The sequence below is a fragment of the Danio rerio genome, chromosome 14 (assembly GCF_049306965.1).
Source record: "Danio rerio strain Tuebingen ecotype United States chromosome 14, GRCz12tu, whole genome shotgun sequence".
NCBI lineage: Eukaryota > Metazoa > Chordata > Actinopteri > Cypriniformes > Danionidae > Danio > Danio rerio.
The window spans coordinates 41,363,205-41,384,134 of NC_133189.1; the positions used below are offsets into that span (position 1 = coordinate 41,363,205).

General features: G+C 34.6%; 1 protein-coding gene and 1 long non-coding RNA gene across 9 annotated transcripts in view; one reads left to right on the forward strand and one right to left on the reverse strand.

Annotated features, from left to right (window-relative positions):
* LOC137490498 (uncharacterized) overlaps nucleotides 1-8,670 on the reverse strand; it is a 58,192-nt gene extending 49,522 nt beyond the window's left edge. For 5 of the 7 annotated variants that reach the window (XR_012389904.1, XR_012389906.1, XR_012389908.1 and 2 more), the window contains exons 1-2: nucleotides 8,599-8,670; nucleotides 4,334-4,393 (exon numbers count right to left, since the gene is read on the reverse strand). This is a non-coding gene — a long non-coding RNA (uncharacterized lncRNA). Of the gene's footprint in view, nucleotides 1-1,627; nucleotides 2,146-2,255; nucleotides 2,302-2,437; nucleotides 2,487-4,333; nucleotides 4,394-8,598 lie in introns of those variants that run through there. The other 2 variants (XR_012389905.1, XR_012389909.1) reach the window with 2 other exon arrangements.
* Nucleotides 8,287-20,928, forward strand: tdo2a (tryptophan 2,3-dioxygenase a). Of its 2 annotated transcripts, XM_073921061.1 has the most exons (13): nucleotides 8,287-8,482; nucleotides 8,651-8,753; nucleotides 11,616-11,663; nucleotides 11,808-11,898; nucleotides 13,213-13,283; nucleotides 15,425-15,552; nucleotides 15,779-15,965; nucleotides 18,027-18,134; nucleotides 18,223-18,334; nucleotides 18,408-18,465; nucleotides 19,963-20,042; nucleotides 20,220-20,310; nucleotides 20,485-20,928. In XM_073921061.1, the coding sequence occupies exons 6-13, from the start codon at nucleotides 15,443-15,445 to the stop codon at nucleotides 20,639-20,641; spliced, it is 903 nt and encodes a 300-aa protein (XP_073777162.1). In that variant the 5' UTR covers nucleotides 8,287-8,482; nucleotides 8,651-8,753; nucleotides 11,616-11,663; nucleotides 11,808-11,898; nucleotides 13,213-13,283; nucleotides 15,425-15,442; the 3' UTR covers nucleotides 20,642-20,928.
* Nucleotides 20,929-20,930: the final 2 nt, after the last annotated feature.

Consider the following 20,930-nt stretch of genomic DNA (forward strand, 5'->3'; position numbering starts at 1 on the left):
TCAATTCTGTGGGCGAGGAAACCGCAATCCTGTGCCACGTTGTGGTAGGCCTCAAAATGGGAGGGATATGGAACCTATTTTAACATCAGGAAATTAAACAAAGACACTAATTGTGTTATAGATATCACTCCAATATTACTATGGACACACTATACCTACAAACAGTTCTGTCCAAACAGCTTACAAAAGATGATTTTCATCATAGGTGCCTTTTAAATCATATTTATAATCCCAACTCAACATTGCAGATACCGCGATGTAGCTATTGCAGACTCGCACATTGCGACGTTGATATTATTCAGCACGAATATTTGCCATTTTTAAGACCCAGACGATTATTTTACTATTGTGATGTATTTCCAACATAAAGTCAACCCAAATCTCTTTTATGTCCAAGCATTTATTTGTGGAGACAACTTTAGATCTCACAATTTTGAGTTAACCTCTGCCAATCTGGACTAAATATACAAAACGGCTAATTTTGGCATTTCTTCAGTTTAAAAAAGCAGCATAAATAACATAAACTGTCTTATTATTAATACATAATGTTTATATAAAGTTAAAGTCAGAACTATTAGCCCCTCTGTTATTTATTTATTTATTTTAAACATTTCAAAGATAAAGTAAATCAGGTATTAGAGATGAGTTATTAAAACCATTATGTTTAGAAATTTGTTGAAAAAAATCTTTCCATTAAAGAGAAATTGGGAGAGAAAAAAATAAACGGAGGGGCTAATAATTCAGGGCTTCAACTGTAGATAGTACAATAGTATATATATCTAGATAACTGACTAGTATTACTTCAGAATTCAGTCAATGTCAAATAATATATTTTGATGTAAACGTTTAAAGCTCACGCATGACTGAGAACAAGCATGAATATGCAGCAGGAACTTTATCAGTCCTATAGCAAGATGGTAAAGTGGAACATGAGATTACATAATACTTCTGCACTTTTTTTTTAAAGTGAGGCGTTACATAAAGCCCCCTTTTGAGCTTGAGCTTTCAGCAGATTCCTCAACTGCAGAATATATTCTACAGGAAGAGCAGAGAGACACGTAACAAACCTCAAACAAATTAATCCAAGCTGGGATCAAGGCCCGCATGATGGAATGCATAATGGCATAAATGATTTTAATAATACCCACCGAGGGTTTTTGAAACAAATAAATAAATAAATAAAAATGCAATGGACTTCCTTCAGGAAATTGGCATGATATTTAGTAAGCATGAGCGAGCGAGCGAGGCGAGGTCTGATGATGCCACCAACGCCACTGTTGATTCAGTGCAATGCATGCTAATGATATGCTAATGCCTTCCCTGGATCACTCGTATTAGCCATGCTCTCTGTTTTCTAGCTTAATCCATGATGCGCCATGCTGTTCAGTCCCGGATCCTGATTAACACTGCCCTTAAACACACTTTTATGTACAATATACTCTTCCTAAACAGAGTTTCCAGTCTTTTTTCAGTGATGGCTTCTCCAGGACTTTACTTCTACTGTTGCTTTACCATAACTTCATTACGATGGGGATAGAAGACAGAGATCACTCCAGACACTACAGGTAAAAAGGGAAACATTGAACTAACTCCCATCATGTTACAATAATATTTGCAAATCAAAAGCTGTCTGAAAAACTGTTTAAGTTTAATTAGTTCTGAACTAGCACAACAATCTGAACTCTGAATCAATTGTCAGCTATTTAATAGCAGGGAAAATAAATATTGAACACATATATTTTCTGAGAAAACATATTTCTAAAGGTGATGTTGATGTTGGTAACAACCAGAGAAACCCATAGATACAAAGAAAACAAATTTAAGTAGTTGACAAACTAAGTTATCCCTAACAAAATGAAATGAAGCAGGGAAAAAATATAGAATACATGAAGAACAGCAAGTGTAGAAAGGCAGTGAAAGCCCAGACAGCAACTGAAATCTCTTGGTAGTTCTTTAGCAACCCTCTGCACTTCTTCATTGTAAATTAATATTAGTTGCTTCGGTCAAACATCTACATTAGCAGGATGATTAAGATGAAACCAGAGTGGACAATTCAGCTAGACAATGATTCAACACACAGCCACGGAAACCCTCAAATGCTTTCAGAGAAAGAAAATCAAGCTGTAGAATGGCCCAGCCAATCACCTGACTCAAATCCAATAGAAAATACAAATTAAAGGTCAGATTTGATAGACGAGACCCACAGAACGATTAGGAGTTTTACATTATGTTAAAGATTGTGAAAAAAGTCACACCTGAGCAATTCATGACTTCATTCTCAATATGAGAGGCGTTTTTAAGCTGCCATCACAAACAAAAGACAACAACATTTCAGTAGTTCAGTACTTTCCCCTTGTGTCATGTCATTGCTATAACACATAACTCATTTTTTAGATTTATTTTCTTCTTTTTATGTTTGTATTGTTTGGGTTTTTACCAAAATCTGGTTCAATTCCATGTGAACAGCTCCTTTAGAAATGCTATTCCTAGGAAAAACATTGATTCAATTCTAATTGTATTGAAATATTATTAATAATAATAATATTACATTTTAGAATTGCATTAATATCAACAGCAAGACATGAAAGACATGGTCATAGGAGAAAGACTAAGTCATAGGAGATGTTATAAACACTTGGGTCACTCAATCATTCATTATTAAACATTCGCAATCTAAACAATCCAGCTTTGCTTACTGAAACAGCAAACAGACAACATTTCATCTTTAAAGGAAGTATAAAAATAGCATATGTTTGCAGTTGTTTCTATGCTAAGCAAGATGCAAAGTGAACACTTGTTGATCTGAAAAACAATGCTAGAGTCGTGTGTTTTGTGTTGGATTGTTTGTATTTGTTTCGGTTGGTATAGCTCCGCCCACTGCCACTTTACCCAGTTACATTTCAGCACTCTGGGTTGCCTTGTTGGAAACAGCATATTTCATTTCAGTCTTGAAGGCTCCCTCAGTGTATGCTGATGCTTTGCAATGCCATGCAATGCTGTTTTTTTGTTGTTGTTGTTTTCAATAATTAATAATGTTAAAAAGGTATATTTTATCCATCAAGGTTTGCTACAAATATTTGAAAATTCCAAGCACCAACAACCACCAATGCAAGACAGCATCACTACACTCTAAAAAATCTGGTTTGGTTGTATTATAACAACATTTGAGTCAAATATGGAAAAACAAAACATTTGATTCAATTTCATTCATTCATTTTCTTTTCGGCTTAGTCTCTTTATTAATCAGCGGTCGCCACAAGGGAATGAACCACCAACTTATCAAGCATATGTTTTATGCAGCAGATGCCTTTCCAGCTGCAATCCATCACTAAGAAACATTCATACACACTCAATCACACACATACACCACAGACAATTTAGCCAACCTAATTCACCTCATGTCTTTGGACTTGTGGGGGAAACCGGAGCACCCGGAGGAAACCCACACCAACATGGGGAGAACCAGCTACCTTCTTGCTGTAAGGCGAACTTGCTATCCACTTCACCATTGTGCAGCCATTTGGTAAATTATTTCAATCCAATTTCAATAACAATTTTTAAAACAACAGTTGGGTTTGTCCATATTTGACCAGGATTAAAAGCCCTAACCCTAACCTTATCCCCTAACCTAACCCTAACCCATAAAAAACACTGAACTGTTGTTTGATGAGCAAAAGCATCTAAAAATATGAATATTTTTTCAGAACAACAAGATATTTACAGGATAATATATGATTTCTCTTATTTGTCATGTGTTTTCTTGGACTTGTCAGTAAATTTCCAGGATTTCCAGAATGCTTGGCCATGTTTTTTGTTTGTTTTTTTTCTCCGTTTGAAGCACTTTATTTTCTCCCACTCCGAATTCCCAAAATAAAACTGGTTTGTGAAGGTCACTCGATTGTCTCCAACAGGCACTTTTGTGTGGCTCGTGCCCCGAGTGGCAGATTTGATGGATTAGTCAACTCTTCACAAAAGGTATGAAGACAGTGACACCCAATCCTTGTCACAAAGCGCTCAATATCAGCAAACTGTGCAGGCAGTGTGTTTACAAGGACACAAGACACTCGAGAACACAAAGACGAGCTTGCTGTCCGTTTCTGACACACACATCACATCCACAAACCTCCCAACCTTTCACAATCTGCTGTGGCCAGCCTGAGTTCACCTGCCACACATGCACACACACACACTATCCAGCTGAGACGCATGTGTATTTACAGCAGATCATTAAAGGACTCTATACACACTCTTTCATATATGAGCTGCTGTAAATATACAGGGACACATGAAAAGACAGAGTGCATGAGAATGATTGAAATACTGCATGACTCACCTTCATGCTGAGTGTGCTGTTCAATACTTTCCTTCTGCATTCGCTGCACACTAAATTTGACTGAAAAAAAAAAAGACATCTGAAAACAAACAGGAAACATGGAAAATTTTATCTGGCTGTTTCATTGTACGCAAGGAAGTTTGTAGTGTTTATTTATCAGGATTATTTACAAGACTAACATCAAACATAGTCATGTGTGGGTATATGTATGTATATATATATATATATATATATATATATATATATATATATATATATATATATCAGCCTGACATCACGAGAAAACGTAAGTATTTATTTTACAGTTTGCCAGTTTAGTTCAGTCCTACGAAACTGTATTTTTAATAGGAGGCGTGGCACCTAACCCCACCCCCACCTAACCTCATATATATATATATATATATATATATATATATATATATATATATATATATATATATATATATATATTTACCGGCCTCTTTATTAGGTACACCTGTTCAACTGCTTGTTAATGCAAATTTCTAATCAGCCAATCACATGGCAGCAACTCAATGCATTTAGGCATGTAGACATGGTCAAGATTATCAGCTGCAGATCAAGCTGTGCATCAGAATGGAGAAGAAAGGTGATTTAAGTGACTTTGAACGTGGCATGGTTGTTGGTGCCAGACAGGCTGGTCTGAGTATTTCAGAAATTGCTGATCTACTGGGATTTTCACGCACAATCATCTCTATGGGTCACAGAAAATGGTCTGAAAAAGAGAAAATATCCAGTGAGTAGCAGTTCTGTGGGCGCAAATGCCTTGTTGATACAAGAAGAGAATAGCTAACAGAAAGACAACAGTAACTCAAATAACCACTCATTACAACCGAGGTATGCAGAAGAGTATTTCTGAATGCACCACACGAAGACCACCCTGGGTGCCATTCCTGTCAGCTAGGAACAGGAAACTAAAGCTTCAATTCACATAGGTTCACCGAAATTGGACAATAGAACATTGGAAAAACATTGCCTGGTCTGATGAGTCTTGATTTCTGCTGGGACATTTGGATGGTAGGGTCATAATTTGGCATCAAGCATGGGTCCATCCTGCCTTGAATTGTTCAGGCTGGTGGTTTATTGGTGTGGGGGATAATTGGCACACATTGGGCCAATTAGTATTAGCTGAGCATCGTGTCAACGCCACAGCCGAACTAAGTATTGTTGCTGACCATGTCCATCCCTTTATGACCACAGTGTACCCATCTTCTGATGGCTACTTCCAGCAGGATAACACATAATAAAGCGCGAAAAAATTATTTAATGTCATAATGCATGAATCATCTCAGACTGGTTTCTTGAACATGAAAATGAGTTCACTGTACCCAAATGGCCTCCACAGTCACCAGATATCAATCCAATAAAGCATCTTTGGGATGTGGTGGAACGGGAGATTTGCATTTTGGATGAGCAGCCAACAAATCTACAGCAACTGTGTGGGGCTATCATGTCATTAAAAACCAAAATCTTTGAGTAATACTTCCAGTACCTTGTTGAATCTACGCCACAAAGGATCAAGGCAGTTCTGAAGGCAAAAATAAAACTAGAAACTAGTAAAGTGGAAAAAACAATACTAGTAAAGTGAACCTAATAAAATGACCGGTAAGTGTATATATATATACTGTTTAAAAAATAAAAATAAAGGGAACACATAGTTAGAATGTGTTGTTTAAGTGTTTCCTTTATTTTCTGAGCAATGTATACACAGTAGTCAACATTTGATATAAGCCTAATATTATTGAATAATTAATTATAATAAAAATAATAAAATATATTGTTACATATATATTACAGTGTATGTTATTGTAAATTATTTGTATTGTACAATAAACACATTACTTTGCTTACATTACAAGATTATAAGGTTGAACGGCATGACATGCCATCAGTCTACAGAGATTTCTCTGTTGCAAGCGGGAGATCACAATAATTGACCCAGAAGAAGCCAAAGCAAAGCAAACACTACTAGATTACCGCGGTACAAATGCAACAACACACAAAAGAGAGAGATTGATCTAGTCTCTTACCAGTTTAATAATAATTTGATCAGGTGTAGTTTGAAATTTACTGGGTTTTTCTCCACTAAGGACTTATTATGGGGTCCCTAGCGTCTTGTGGCGGAACATCCGTCTTTGCTCTGCTCAGTATGACAGGCTGATGCTGCATCTTGGAAATTATGAATATGTAAAATAGGCACTATGCTCATGAATACATGCACAGTCCCAATCTAAAAAACTACATTCCAGACTAAAAAAGCCTCAAAAGTACATTATGGTGTCCAACAGCTGCATTGTTTGTCAAACTGTAGTGAGTTGTAGAGCTGTAATCGGGCCATAAAAATTAGAGTCTGACAGGTACATTTTGATTGACAGCTTTATAAAGCCCGAACCCATTTATAGCCGACATTGTTTAAATGTGCACAGGCACATTTGAATCCTTTGCCTTTTTTCAAGAATGAGTCATTTATGTGTTTTAACATAATTTATTCATAACAAACATAGGCTATAGGCCAGTTGGAAGTTGGAACAAAGAAATAAAATAAGTATAAAATAAGTCCTCTGTAGCATCGTAACATCTCAGCACTATATTTAGGCCTAGGTTCATACACTTAGCCTTTAAATTGGGCAACATGCCAATGAAAATAAGTATTTCTTAACAAATTAAATTAAAATTTAAATTGGAAATTAAAATTGGCAATAACAAAATCAAGATTAAGGCTCTGCAAGATTTGTTTCGCCACGTCTCTTCAAAATCTGACCTTAAGGCGACGGTGAAGTTCAATATATCGTAATGTCAACATTAGCCTGTATACTCTGTCTACATTACAATTTTATGGTTTATTTATAATTTAAAAACCCTTTAAGCACCAAGATTAGGCTACATGTTTTGTGGAGGAACATTTGAATCCACTGTAAATGGCTTTAGTGCAGTCCTGCGCTCAGTATGGTGCGTCCAGCAGCACCAAACACCCTTTCACTGCTGCTGCAAGGTCAGCGAGTGACCTCGTTGCGCTCTACCGTAATATGAAGTGTATGAGCGATCACCGAAATACCTTTCCGGCTATAATGACCGTTCTTTTTGGACAGGCGGCTGCCCTGACTGCAGTCAAAATTCACTAATTGTCATCTTTTGTTACACCTTTGCAGGGAGGGATTTTAATGTTGTAAAAAACGATTTGATTACTTTCTCGCGCTAATCCAAATGCATCACATGACTGTTTATTTACCACGCAAGCCAAGCCACGCCTGGCCTGATCTCGTCTAAAATTATAGAAACTAAACCCGTCGGGTTCGGGCAAAGATTGTCAGCTATAGTCAGTTGTTTAGTCGTTCTTTAGTCCTAGTGTGGGCAGAGTAATACACAAGGGTCAAGAGGCTGGATGAGTGCTAAAATTGCTTTAATATCTCACGGCTATCAGCCAATCAGATTCAAGAACCAGACAGAACTCTTCTCTCCAACCATTCATTCAATGATCCTTAAATAATATTGCTATCAACTATAACTAAAAAATAAGTTGTACTACTAAAACTAAACAGAAATAAATAATATATGTAAAGTTACAATAATATAATGTTAAGAAAAAAATAACAAGCCCAAATTACCAATAAAAAAAAAGTATTGTTAAAACAGTGTTTAAATAATCCTACAATGGCACATTGATATATACAATGAGTGAATATAATCACATTACATAGGCTAGTCTGTCAAATTGTTATGTAAGTAAAAGGGCTGTTAAGGGTAATCTAATTCAGCGATTCTAGTTAGAAGTCAATACAGAATGGCTGATGAAATTCAACAGAGCGGCTCCATCTGAACCCTCTGACATGATCTAACATACGCTCAGTTTATGTACAAAAGCCCAGCTCGTAATGTTATGAAGTCAAAGTTCTCTTTCAAATTCATGGCTTTTAGTTGGATTTCTCCAAAGATAAGAAAAAGACAAAGTACAGAGTGTCCGGCAGTGAACATGGCCAGAAGGGAGGCGGGATGGAGATACAGCCGATTGGTCAGTTGCCACGAGGGAGACACTATAAAAAACCGTGGAAAACCTTGATAACAACAGTCTTGATTGTCATTTATTCACATTTCAGCCATGAGCGGATGTCCGTATTTTCAGAGGAAATTCTTGTATGTATTTCAAGCTACTTTTTCAGCATTCTTGGCATGATTATGAGTAAATAAAAGCCACATTTCTCCCCAAAATGTATCTTCTTTGCATATCTGATATAAGTTGTAAGGCAAACCTGTTGTGTGTTCTTGTGGTTTGATGTTGATGCGTTTGATGAAAAAACACAGGTCAACTAGTAAGCAGCATCTGAAAGAAGAGGAGAATGATGAAGCTCAGACTGGAATTAACAAAGCCAGCAAAGGAGGTCTGATCTATGGAGACTATCTGCAGGTAAAACACTTTTACTGTATGTACTGAGCACACTATGTTAACTTTTTATTTAAAAATGTTGTCCATACTAAAAACTTTTAATTTTTTTAAATATGGGTGAACTATGTGTCAAAAAATGTTTTGTTGATTATTTTAAATTAAAAACATATTTTTGTTACGTAACTTTTTGTTAATACACTCAAAAAATGCTGTTTGTTCAAACTACTTGTTAAAAATGACCTCAAACAACACAATTCTTGTTTTTTTACAGAACAACTTAAGTTAATTTGTTCAATCTACTTATAAAAACTATTTAAAAACAAATAAGATAAGTTAATTACTTCTGGTTTTCCCAACACAAATCATTTGTGTGGAACCCAGCATTTTTAACAGTGTATATATATATAGTGTAAAATAAGTCATCCACTGCGTCCCAAATGGCACTATGCACGTATGTTCTACTGTATGTAACATATGCAATTACACACTCAATATAGTATATGAATTTAGTGTCTCCGCAAATGGACCACTAAGATTTTTTTACTAACCTGAAATTCAAACCATTTCCCAGATGACGTTTGACGGTTGCCTAATTAATGAAATAAATGACGAAATCACCAAATGGTACCTAAAGTCAGTAAACCACCTTCAATATCATGAAGTCGCATAGTCACTCACGTAGGAGAATTTTGCTTGCATAATCCAAAATAAATAAAGTAATCCAACATCACAGCCCGAAAGCTCCGCCCCTTCCGCTAAGTGAGTAAAGCTGTGGCTGTTAAGTGCATGAAGTGTCCAACATTTCACACTTATTTTTAATGGTTGGATAATTGCATCATGTGGGTATTTAAAATGCACTTATTCCTTATATATTTCAGTGTAAATGCACTAATTACACTGTTTACACTACAAAGTGGCAGAGAATAGTGCGCAAGTATGCGTTATATTTACTTTTTTTATCGACAGATGTGACCTTGAACCTATAAATGTTGCAAGGGTATATTTTGGCCAATTGCCAAAAGAAACATTTCATGACTCAAAATGATTGATTTTTCTTTCATGCCAAAATTCTAAGAATATTATGTAAAGTTCATGTTCCATGAAGACATGTAATCTTTATTTTTTTTACTGTAAATAATAATAATTAAAAACAAAATGCTTAATAATATAGTTGTATCTCAGCACAATAATTTCCTATCCCAATAAACCACACATCAACGATAAGCTTATTCATTCACATTTCAGATAATGTATTTTATCTGAAATTAGGCAAAATAATTGATTTAAATGACAATACTTTCTTTATTGTCCACAAGGGTAAATTTATCTTTGGCTGTACCACATAACCATATCAGCATTCACATCACACATGTAACAGAAAATCAAGCAACACAAATACATTCAAGACCCAATATTTAAAATTCTGGCAGTCGGCAGAAAGGACATCTGATACATATTTTTCTTTACAAGAGATTTCCTAAAACATCTTTTTGATCAGGGTATTTGCTGGGCCTTAAAATGTCTTACAATATCTTAAATTGCAAAAACAGAACTTTACGCCTTAAAAAGTCTTACATTTGTGTTAAAAATTTTAAATCTTTTTATAAACAGTTCTTCATTTTCCTTTGTTTATGTATAGCTGCCCGTTGAATACTCTTGAAAGAACACCCATTCAATCAGCAATAATCCATCTCAATAAAACATTTAACTTTTATTTACAAATGTAATTTTGTATTTTTTTAACTCTATTAACCATAATAGTTTATTAATTATTGTAGTTTAAACGGTATGCATTTACTGCTGAGGATACTGACCTGGACAGGCTGTTGTGCGTACAGTACTGTACATTTAGTTTATTATAGTTTTTAAAACTTTTAAAACATTTGTCAATTTTTGTTTTTATTTTAAAGAAAGTATATGTTAAAGAAAAGTGGGTTTACAACTAGACCATGCTGGATTTGACACAATATTTAAACTATTTTGATAATAAATATTTTAAATATATATTTTTATTATTAAAATTATTATTGTATTATTAAATGTATTGAATTCTATTAATTATTTTCCATTTGGGCCATTAGAAAAACTCCCTAGCATTAAGCCCTGTGTGAGTCCAAAGTTTTATTCATAATGGTCTTAAACGTCTTTAAGTCTTAAATTTACAATAACTACAGGAAACCTGTAGAAACCCTGTTTGATGACAAAAGTCATGATTATTATTCTAAATTTGTCCGACAAAATTTTTGTTTACATTTAACTATTGGTAAACTGAATTAATTTTGTTTGAATTAATGTCTTCTGTAAATCGCGGTAATAGTGAATATTTATTCATAACTATTCTAGTATAAAAAATAAACAAGAGATTCTGATATACAGTTGAAGTCAGAATTATTACCCCCCCTTTGATTTTTTTTATTCTCTTTTTTAAATATTTCCCAACTAATATTTAACAGAGAAATAAATGTTCACAGCATATCTGATAATATTTTTTATTCTGGAGAAAGACAAAATTTATTTACTGTCATCATGGCAAAGATAAAATAAATCAGTTATTAGAAGTGAGTTATTAAAACTATTATGTTTAGAAATGTGTTAAAAAAAATCTTATTTTTGGTAAACAGAAATTGGGGCAAAAATAAACTGGGGGGCAAATAATTCAGAGGGGCTAATAATTCTGACTTTCCACTGTATGCGGAAAATATAAGTATTACAATTATATTTATGAAGCATAAAAAAATCTTTTTTTTGTCCACGCATTAATGATGTTTTCATATAGGTCTACTTTAATTAGCATGAAACATAGCTTCTCTTAAAATAGTTAATGATTAATTGGTGAGCAGTCCTTGAAACTTAGCTTTATAATAATGATCTATATGTCCACAGCACCACAAGATTCTTCTTCGGTTTTCAAATTAATTAACATTAGAGACTGTGAGTACTAAAAGCATCAGATTTTAACAGCAAACACTGAATCTGTTAACCTTCTATTATAAACACATACACAGAGTTTGATTATTTCACACTTTTTGTCTCTGACACGCTTTTCATAAAAGCAAACTGTTCTCTCATCCCCAGCTGGATAAAATAGTGACATCTCAGGTGCTTCAAAGTGAGCTGAAGGGAAACAAGATCCATGACGAACATCTGTTCATCGTCACACATCAAGGTGAGCTTCGCAAACACTAAACAGCCTTTGGGCAAATCAGTCTTAGTCGCTCTCCTATGAAGGCTCCCAAAACAAGCTCTTTTTCACTGTTTATAACTCTCAATGTTGACAGGTAAAAACAGGCAAGACTAACTCAAAAAGTCAACCGCATAAAGTATTTCAGTTTATTTGCGAAAACGGGAGTGACTGACCTGGTCGGAGCTTATGAAGTTATATAAATACATTCATATTTTAAAAACTACAATCACTGAAAGTCTTTACTGGCAGCTGAAGTCAAAAATATAAGCTGTGTAATTACTTTTTCTTTTAAAGAATATTTCTTAAATGATGTTTAACAGAGCAAGAAAAGTATATACAATAATAAATTCACAGTATATACAATAATATTTTTACTTCTGGAGAAAGTCTTACTTGTTTTATATTGGCTAGAATAAAGGCAGTTTTCAATTTTTCTATAACCATTTTAAGGTCAAAATTACTAGCCCCCTATAAGCAGCATTCTTTTTCGATTGTCTACAGAACAAGCCAATGTTCTACAGTGACTTGCCTAATTACCCTAACATGCCTAATTAAGCTAATTAACCTAGTTAAGCTTTAAAATTGCACTTTAATCTGAATATTAGTATCTTAAAAACTATCTAGAGGAATATTATTTACTGTATTCATGGCAAAAATAAAATAAATCAGATGTTAGAAATAAGTTTTTAAAACTATTGTTTAGAAATGTGTTGGAAAAATCTGCTTTTTATTTTTGTTTTATTTTGCCAAGAATAAAAGGAGTTTTTAACTATTTTAAAACAATTTTAAGGTCAATGTTATTACCACCCTTAAGAAATATTTATTTTTTGGATTGTCTACAAAACAAACTATTGTTATACAATGACTTGCCAAATTACCCTAACTTGCCTAATTAACCTTGTTAAGCCTTTAAATTGCACTCATCATGACAAAAATTAAAAGAAATTAGTTATTACATTAGTTATTAAAGCTATTATGTTTAGTAAAGTATTAAACAAATCTCTGTTAAACATAAATTGGGGGAAAATATACAGGCCGGCTAATAATTCTGTCTTCAACTGTAGCTCTCTAAAATAATGACAAGCAGCAATTTACTACACCTGCAAATGCAGGGCTTCTCAAACTCATGATCCATTAATGCTGTACATGCTCACATGTAGTGACTTTTATACATCGTAAAGATTCTTTAGAGAACTCAAGGACCAACGGCACTGCACTTCTGTGTATTTACCTTGAAGTGTAATGACTTTTCAGATGTCATCTAAAGAAATGATTAACTGCTTCTTTCTATTGCAGCATATGAACTGTGGTTTAAGCAGGTTTTGTGGGAGCTGGACTCAGTCAGAGAAATCTTCATTAGCGGACATGTGAGTAGAGCAAATACTAAAAAACTTGAACATTTGTGGTAGCAGGTCATGATGAAAGGCTAGAAAGCTTATTTCCCCTAACTGGAATGGACCTACTTTTAATTAATGTAATGAGATTAACATTTAATAAGTCACCTATTAAAAATGAGCTTAAAACCATTTTTTAATGAGAATATTACATGTAATGAAGGTTCAGGCTGACAGGGCACAAAGAAGAGATTAGCGAGAGATGATGAATGCTTTTCATAAATATCTGTAAATAAAACACTAAATCAGCTCAACAGCTCAGACAGAATCAGGCCAATTAGTTTTTTAATAATATTAACTAATAGTTTGTGTTATTCCGCATCAGTGACACTGCTGTTTAAAACTTGAGTAGTTTTCATGCTTTTGAAACAAGCGGCAACACTTCACAAGACTGTATTAGTTAATCAATTTACATCACATGAACAAACAATGAACAATACATTTATTACAGTATTTATGTTAGTTCATGAAGATATAGTTGTTCATTGTTAACTCAAGATGCATTAATAAATGTTAACATTCATGTTATTGTAGGTCAATGTTAATCAGTGGTTAATAAACGCTGTACAAATATTGTTCATAATTAGTTCATGTTAGTAAATACATGAACTAATGTAACCTTATTTTAAAGTGTGAGCAATGAAGTCTCTTATACATCTGAAATTTAAAAAAAATAATAATAAAAAAGTTTAATGTATTGTGAAATGCAATTTATTGCTTTCAGGGCAAGCTGAAATTTCAGCATCACATAATCCTTCAGAAATCATCGTAATATGCTTATTTCATGCTCAAGACATTATTATCAATGGAAAAAGGATTTGCTTTGGTTAATAATTACATTATAAATAACAACACAGTATTAATACTCCATCATATACAGTATATACATTACACATATTAAGTCTAGAGCAACTGAGCATTTTCAAATTCTTTTTTCTGTATCTAGCTATTAGTATTTTCATATGTATGTTTATAGAATATACAGTGCTCAACATATAGGTATACATTTACATTTAGTCATTTAGCAGACACTTTTATCCAAAGCGACTTACAAATGAGGACAAGGAAGCAATTTACACAACTATAAGAGCAACAATGAATAAGTGCTATAGGCAAGTTTCAGGTCTGTAAAGTCTAAGAAGGAAAGTATTAGTAATTTTTTTGTAATTTAGTAATTTTTTTGTAAAATTGTAGTTTTTTTTTTTTTTTTTTTTGAGTACAGTTAGTGGTATACCCAGAGAGGCAATTGCAGATTAGGAAATAGACACCCCTCACCAATCTCTCATTTAGATCAATATAATAGGAAATTTACGATATTATATTTGTGCATACAGATTAGATTAGTAAGCACTAAAGCCAAATCTGGAGCTAAGCTAACACAATAACTTATGATCCACAATTAACGGTCCACAATTAGTACAGCCAAATGTATATGTTATAGAAAAATATTAAATACAAAAATTAAGAATTTAAAAAAAATAAAATTTAGTTGAAATTTTGTTGTTTATAATTTTGTTTTCAAATAGTTCACATACATTTTAATATCTTTCTATTCCTAAATATTATTATAAATATTAAATATTATTTGAATAAATATATTCGTTTAATAAATCATTGATAAATAAATGTTTTTTTTTTTAAATGCACCTTAATATATGACCTATATTCACTGAGAAATGGTTAAAAATAACTGTGTTGTACTCATTTATGTTGAGGACTATATAAATACATACTGAACATGCATTCACACACAGCAATGTTCTAAAGGATGGAAGTGTTTTTGATATTACTTCACAATCACATACTGTATATGAGGGTTTTAAAAACATTTTTGGGAAACTTGTCAAGGTGCGTGCCACAAATGCATGCTTCTAAACCTAATCTAAAATTCAATTAATTTATTGTTTGGAGGCCTTTTGGACAATGATAAACAGCCTGAACCTTCAGTTTTATAATAGATGTAATTCAGCTGAAAGAAAGCGTGTGCACTGCAGCATAAGGCTGCCACCTTCAGTCTAGTTGTAGACTCTCATCTAGTTAAATGTCATGTTAGTGGCATTATAAAGATATAAAGACAAAGGAAACAATAGCAAATACCCTGTATTTTTCCTCAGGTACGAGACGAGCGAAACATGCTCAAAGTCAACACTCGCATACACAGGATTGTGATGATATTTCGACTGTTGCTTGACCAGTTCGCTGTTCTGGAAACCATGACGGCCTTAGACTTCTATGACTTCAGGTAAATAATTTTCATGATTTTTATTTCTAATGCAGTCACTGAAAACAAGTATTACACACAGCTTTGGAGAAAATGGCTCTTGGAAATGTACTAACGCTCAAGAGACTGGAGATGGCAAACTCAGTAAATAAGCATTAGATGGCACTAATTTGTTAAATCAAAATCAATGGCGGTGTTTAGCATAATTGCATTTAGCTCAATTGATCTACATGTTTTTTGCGCACAGGGAGTATCTCTCACCAGCTTCAGGCTTCCAGAGTTTGCAGTTTCGACTGCTGGAGAACAAGATTGGGGTCCCGCACAACCAGAGGGTGCCGTACAACAGAAGGCATTACAGGGACAATTTCCGAGACCAGGAGAGTGAGCTGCTCCTCCACTCAGAGCAGGAGCCCACGCTGCTTCAGTTAGTAGAGGTAAACCTGAGGAAACCATCAAATATGAATACTCTATTAATCCGTGCACTCAGAGAATTCAAGGACAACTTCTTTAGAGGCAAAGATGGGCAGTATTTCAGATACATGAATCTGTTTTCTATGTTGTATTTAAAAGGCTCTGACTAAAAGAAATTCCACAAACACTAGACACAAAAGCACAAACAAAATAACTAGCAACTAGTACACACACTGTCAATCTAGTATTGGAAACACTTTTTTGTGGATTTGAAAAGAAATTAGATGTGGAAATAAAGCTTGATAAAAAAAAGAAAATGATTTAACAGTTTTGAGGTATTTGGAATTTGGTATTTGGCAGGTTTCCCAATTTTTATGGACAAAATTTCAAAGCACAGCCTTGGGCTGGAGGGGGTCCTGTTCAGGGACCACAGGATTTCATCTCTGTTATTTGCAGATGATGTTGTTCTATTGACTTTATCGGATATGGACTTTTAGCATGCACTGGGGCGGGTGGCTGCCGAATGTGACATGGCTGGGATGAGAATCAGCACCTCCAAGTCTAAGGCCATGGTGCTCCACTGGGAAATGGTGGCTTGCCATCTCCAGGATGGAGGAAAGTCTTTACCCCAGGTGGAGGAGTTGAAGTATCTTGGGGTTTTGCTCACAAGTGGGGTAAAAATGGAACATGAGATTGACAGGTGGATCAGTGCAGCGACAGCAGTAATGTGGTCGATGTATCGGCCCGTTGTGGTTAATAATAATAATACATTTTACTTAAAGGCGCCTTTCTAGCAACTCAAGGACACCGTACAATCAACAAGAGCAATAAAACAACAAGATAAATAATAAAACATACACAGCAATAGTGCAAATAAAATTAAGTAATAAAAGCCATCTTAAATAAGTGGGTTTTGAGTCTTGATAATAAGGAATCCAAAGGCAAAACTCTCGATTTACAGGTCAATCTACGTTCCTACTCTCACGTATGATCGTAAGTTTTTAGTCATGTCTAAAAGAACAAGATCTTGGATACAAGCGGCCAAAATGAGTTTCCTTCGCAGGGTGGCAGGGCGAAGCCTTATAGATGAGGACTGAGGTAGAGGAGCTGTCACCCGGGAGGAGCTCAGAGTAGAGCCGCTGCTCCTCCACATCGAGAGATGTCAGCTGAGGTGGCTCAGACATCTGTTTCGGATGCTTCCTAGATGCATACCTAGGGAGGTATTCCAGGCATGTCCCACCTGGAAGAAACCTCGGGGAACACCCACGGACACGATGGAGGGGCCATGTTTCTTGGCTGGTCTGGGAAAGAAGTGTCTGGGGAGAGGGAAGTCTGGGGTTCTCTCCTGAGACCCTCATGACCTGGCCCTGGATGAGCAGAAAAAAATGAATGAAGGAAAGTTATTTGGAGAAATGGTCTGTTCCAAAGGGCAGTGTTCATTGGACTCAAAAGACTGGTTACATAAACTGGATGTTTAAAAGTTGAATGCTCAGCATGTTACCTTCAGTGAATATTTATCTAAAATTACAACTAGGCACAAGAAAAAATATTTTCTCTTACAAAAGTGTTTTCAATTACCTTTAAAAATGTTAAAATTAAAAATGTAAAAACAAAAATGTACTGTAAATTTAGCAAAATCTCAGTTTCAGTGGCAACGGTTTTATGCATCTACAGATCACATATCATGAACAGTAGTGTAATATTCTTTGTTATATAATATAAATATATGTCTATTATTTAATACTTCATCATATGGCCAATTTTGTTTCTTCGTTAGCATTTTATATTTAGTAGTCAAAATGCAAAGTGAATCAAAAATGAAATTTAATTTTTGAAAAAAGGCGATGATCCACTAAATGTTGACTGCTGTATCTCGTGTATTTTCTCAAAACAAAATACAATATTTGTATGTTGATGCAATGTATTTCATGGTTGTGAATAATGTATATTTAAAAATGTGTGTATTTAGTTTAAAATTAAATATATCATTCTGATATCATATTGAATATTATTCATATTCAGAAAGAGACATGTTATAAACAAAGTCAGATTAACATTATTAACAAGCAATCAATATTTTTCAGCAATGGCTAGAGAGAACGCCAGGCTTGGAGGAAGATGGCTTCAATTTTTGGGGGAAGCTGGAAAAAAATATCTTTGAGGGGCTCAGGAGAGAGAAAGAACATATTGAGGTTTGTGGAGGATCTCGGGGTAACTCTGAACTTGTATTTATCAATGTACTGTATGTTGTAAGTGACGATTTCTGCTGCTTCTTAATAGCAAAAACCAGCCTCGGAGAGGAAGGAGGAGATGCTGGCCGAGCTCATTAAGCAGAGGGACATTTTCTTATCGCTCTTTGATGAAAAAAGGCATGATCACCTAGTAAGCACAGGTCAGCAAAGCTCTCTGGAGAGACAAAAATGTCAAGTGATGTTTCCACTGAAGATCTGCTTGTGTTTGTGCAGGTCAGAGGAGGCTGTCTTATAAAGCACTGCAGGGAGCTCTGATGATCTACTTCTACAGGTACAGCTTATCTGGCAACTGATGCATTAATCTTGCTGCCAGGTTTTGAGAAGTATATGCTGTATATTGTATATGCAACCATGCTTTGAGGCTGGTAGGATTTTTCCGTGTTTTTTATTTTTTCAAAATACTTTTTAAAAAACGAATATTGTGAAGTGTTATTTTGAAAATAACTACTTTCTTTTTTATATACATTTTTATGCTGTTATTTATTCCTTTGAACTAAAGCTGAATTTTAGCTAAATTATTCCAGTCTTCAGGGTCATGTGATTATTTTCTCAAGTACCATTTTAGGATGTTTCGTCTTAATAACACTTTGTAATTTTCAATGTTGCGAGTCTTAAATGTTTTGTGAAAACCTTCATATTTTTGTTTAGGATTAGAAAGTTCACCTAAAATATTAATCTTTTGTATCATTATAAATGTATTTGCTATTAACCTTGAACAATTTAATGCATAATTTCTGAATAAGATAATTAGTATCTTTAATAAATCTTACAAACTTAAAAATTTTGTGTTAGATAAGAAACTCAAAAAGATCAATACAATTTAACACATTTTATCATTAACACTGTATGTTAAAACTCATTGAATTTAATTAATTTTACATTCAGTATGTAGAATTTATTTATGTAGCACAAACCCAAGATTCTCACAAGACTCAAAAAAGTCAAGTTTGGTGAAGGAAAAATCATGGTCTGGGATTACATACAGTATGGGGGCATGCGAGAGATATGTAGAATAGATGATAAATTCCAACAGCCTGAGGTATCAAGACATTTGTGCTGCTCATTACATTATAAACCACAGGAGAGTGCAATTTTTTCAGCAGGACAGCATTCTTTCGTATACTTCAGCCTGTACATCAACGTTCCTTAAAGCAAAGAAGCTCAAGGTGCTTCAGAACTGGCCAGCCCAGTCATCAGATATGATCATTATTGAGTATGTCTGGGGTAAGATGATGTAGAAGGCATTGAAGATGAATCTAAAGAATCTTAATGAACTCTGGGAGCCCTGCAAGAGTGCTTTCTATGCTACTCTAGATTACTTTATTGATAGGTTATTTGAGTCATTGCAGAGGTTTATGGATGCAGTCCTCTAAGCTCATGGGAGTCATAGACAATATGAATTATTTTTTCCATTGAACCATGCCTTTATATTCTATACTGTACATTATTTCTGTTAGTGACAAGACTTTTGTCGAAACAAAGTCAGACATTACTGTCTTAATCAAATAATTAAAAATCAAGGGATGATCATATTTTATTTTGTTAAAATAAGCGTAATCTAGAGGTCTTTGCATTTCATATAGGCAACGTCTGATACCTAATGATCAACTAGAAGTTATTATTTGTTGTTTCTAAAACTTGGATAGACGACAAGCCTGGTATCATGCTACTTCTTGATATACATAATATATAATGGTGTCTACATAACACTCTAAGAATACCATGTATGACTATCTAAAGAAATGCTTTGATCACCATCTGCTTTCAGGGAGGAGCCTCGATTTCAGGTTCCTTTCCAGCTGCTGACGTCTCTGATGGACATCGACACCCTCATGACCAAATGGAGATGTATGTGACACCACCAAAACATCAAGTATCTAACCTGCGAAAAAAAAAACTGACCTAAAAGACCCCTATAGGGCAAAAGCTCTTTAAAATGTCAACACTGAGAACAAATACATTTTTATCAATAACGAAATTCAACTATTTTCCTCCTGCATAATTTATCCCTCAATCTTCCCCAAGACAACCATGTGTGTATGGTGCACCGGATGATTGGCAGTAAAGACGGCACAGGTGGCTCATCGGGCTATCAGTACCTGCGCTCCACTGTCAGGTAGGCCAAATAATCTGGGACAAATCCAGTCTTCCATCTCTGCATCTGTCCGAGCCATCCATGTGAAACGCAATGCTTGAAAATGACAACTGGCAACAATTTGCAAACACAAACCGTTAAGAAACAAGTACAGTGTGTATTGGTAAACCAGAGCATGTTACTTTTTTTTCCCAGTGATCGCTACAAGGTGTTTGTGGATCTGTTTAACCTGGCCACGTTCTTGATTCCGCGAGACTGGGTGCCCAAACTGGACCCAAGTGAACACACCTTCCTGTACATGGCTGAATGTTGCGACAGCTCCTACTGCAGCAGCAGTGATGATTCTGACTGAACAGATGGAGGAATGAGGAGAAGATGGACAGTGTTTGCAGACAGAGTACAAAAGAATACAAAAACAGCTTCAAAACTCACAAGTCTACCCATATTTTTTTAAGATGGTAGAATGAGAGGGAGTAAAGCGGTGCTGATTATACAGATGTTGTATACAAATGTCTATATCAGTCAGACTGTTGATGCACTTGTGTATATACTGTCAATATAATGTAATATTCTGAAATTTACTGTGTGTACGAACTGAGTAATAACTGTAAATTGTAAATAAAGAGTATACATATATACTT

Coding starts and splice junctions, on each gene's coding strand:
- tdo2a (XM_073921061.1), top strand. CDS start 15,443: ATGCTCAAAGTCAACACTCGCATACACAGGATTGTGATGATATTTCGA. Junction 18,466..19,962: donor CTGATGATCTACTTCTACAG/GTACAGCTTATC, acceptor ATCTGCTTTCAG/GGAGGAGCCTCGATTTCAGG. Junction 20,043..20,219: donor CCTCATGACCAAATGGAGAT/GTATGTGACACC, acceptor ATCTTCCCCAAG/ACAACCATGTGTGTATGGTG.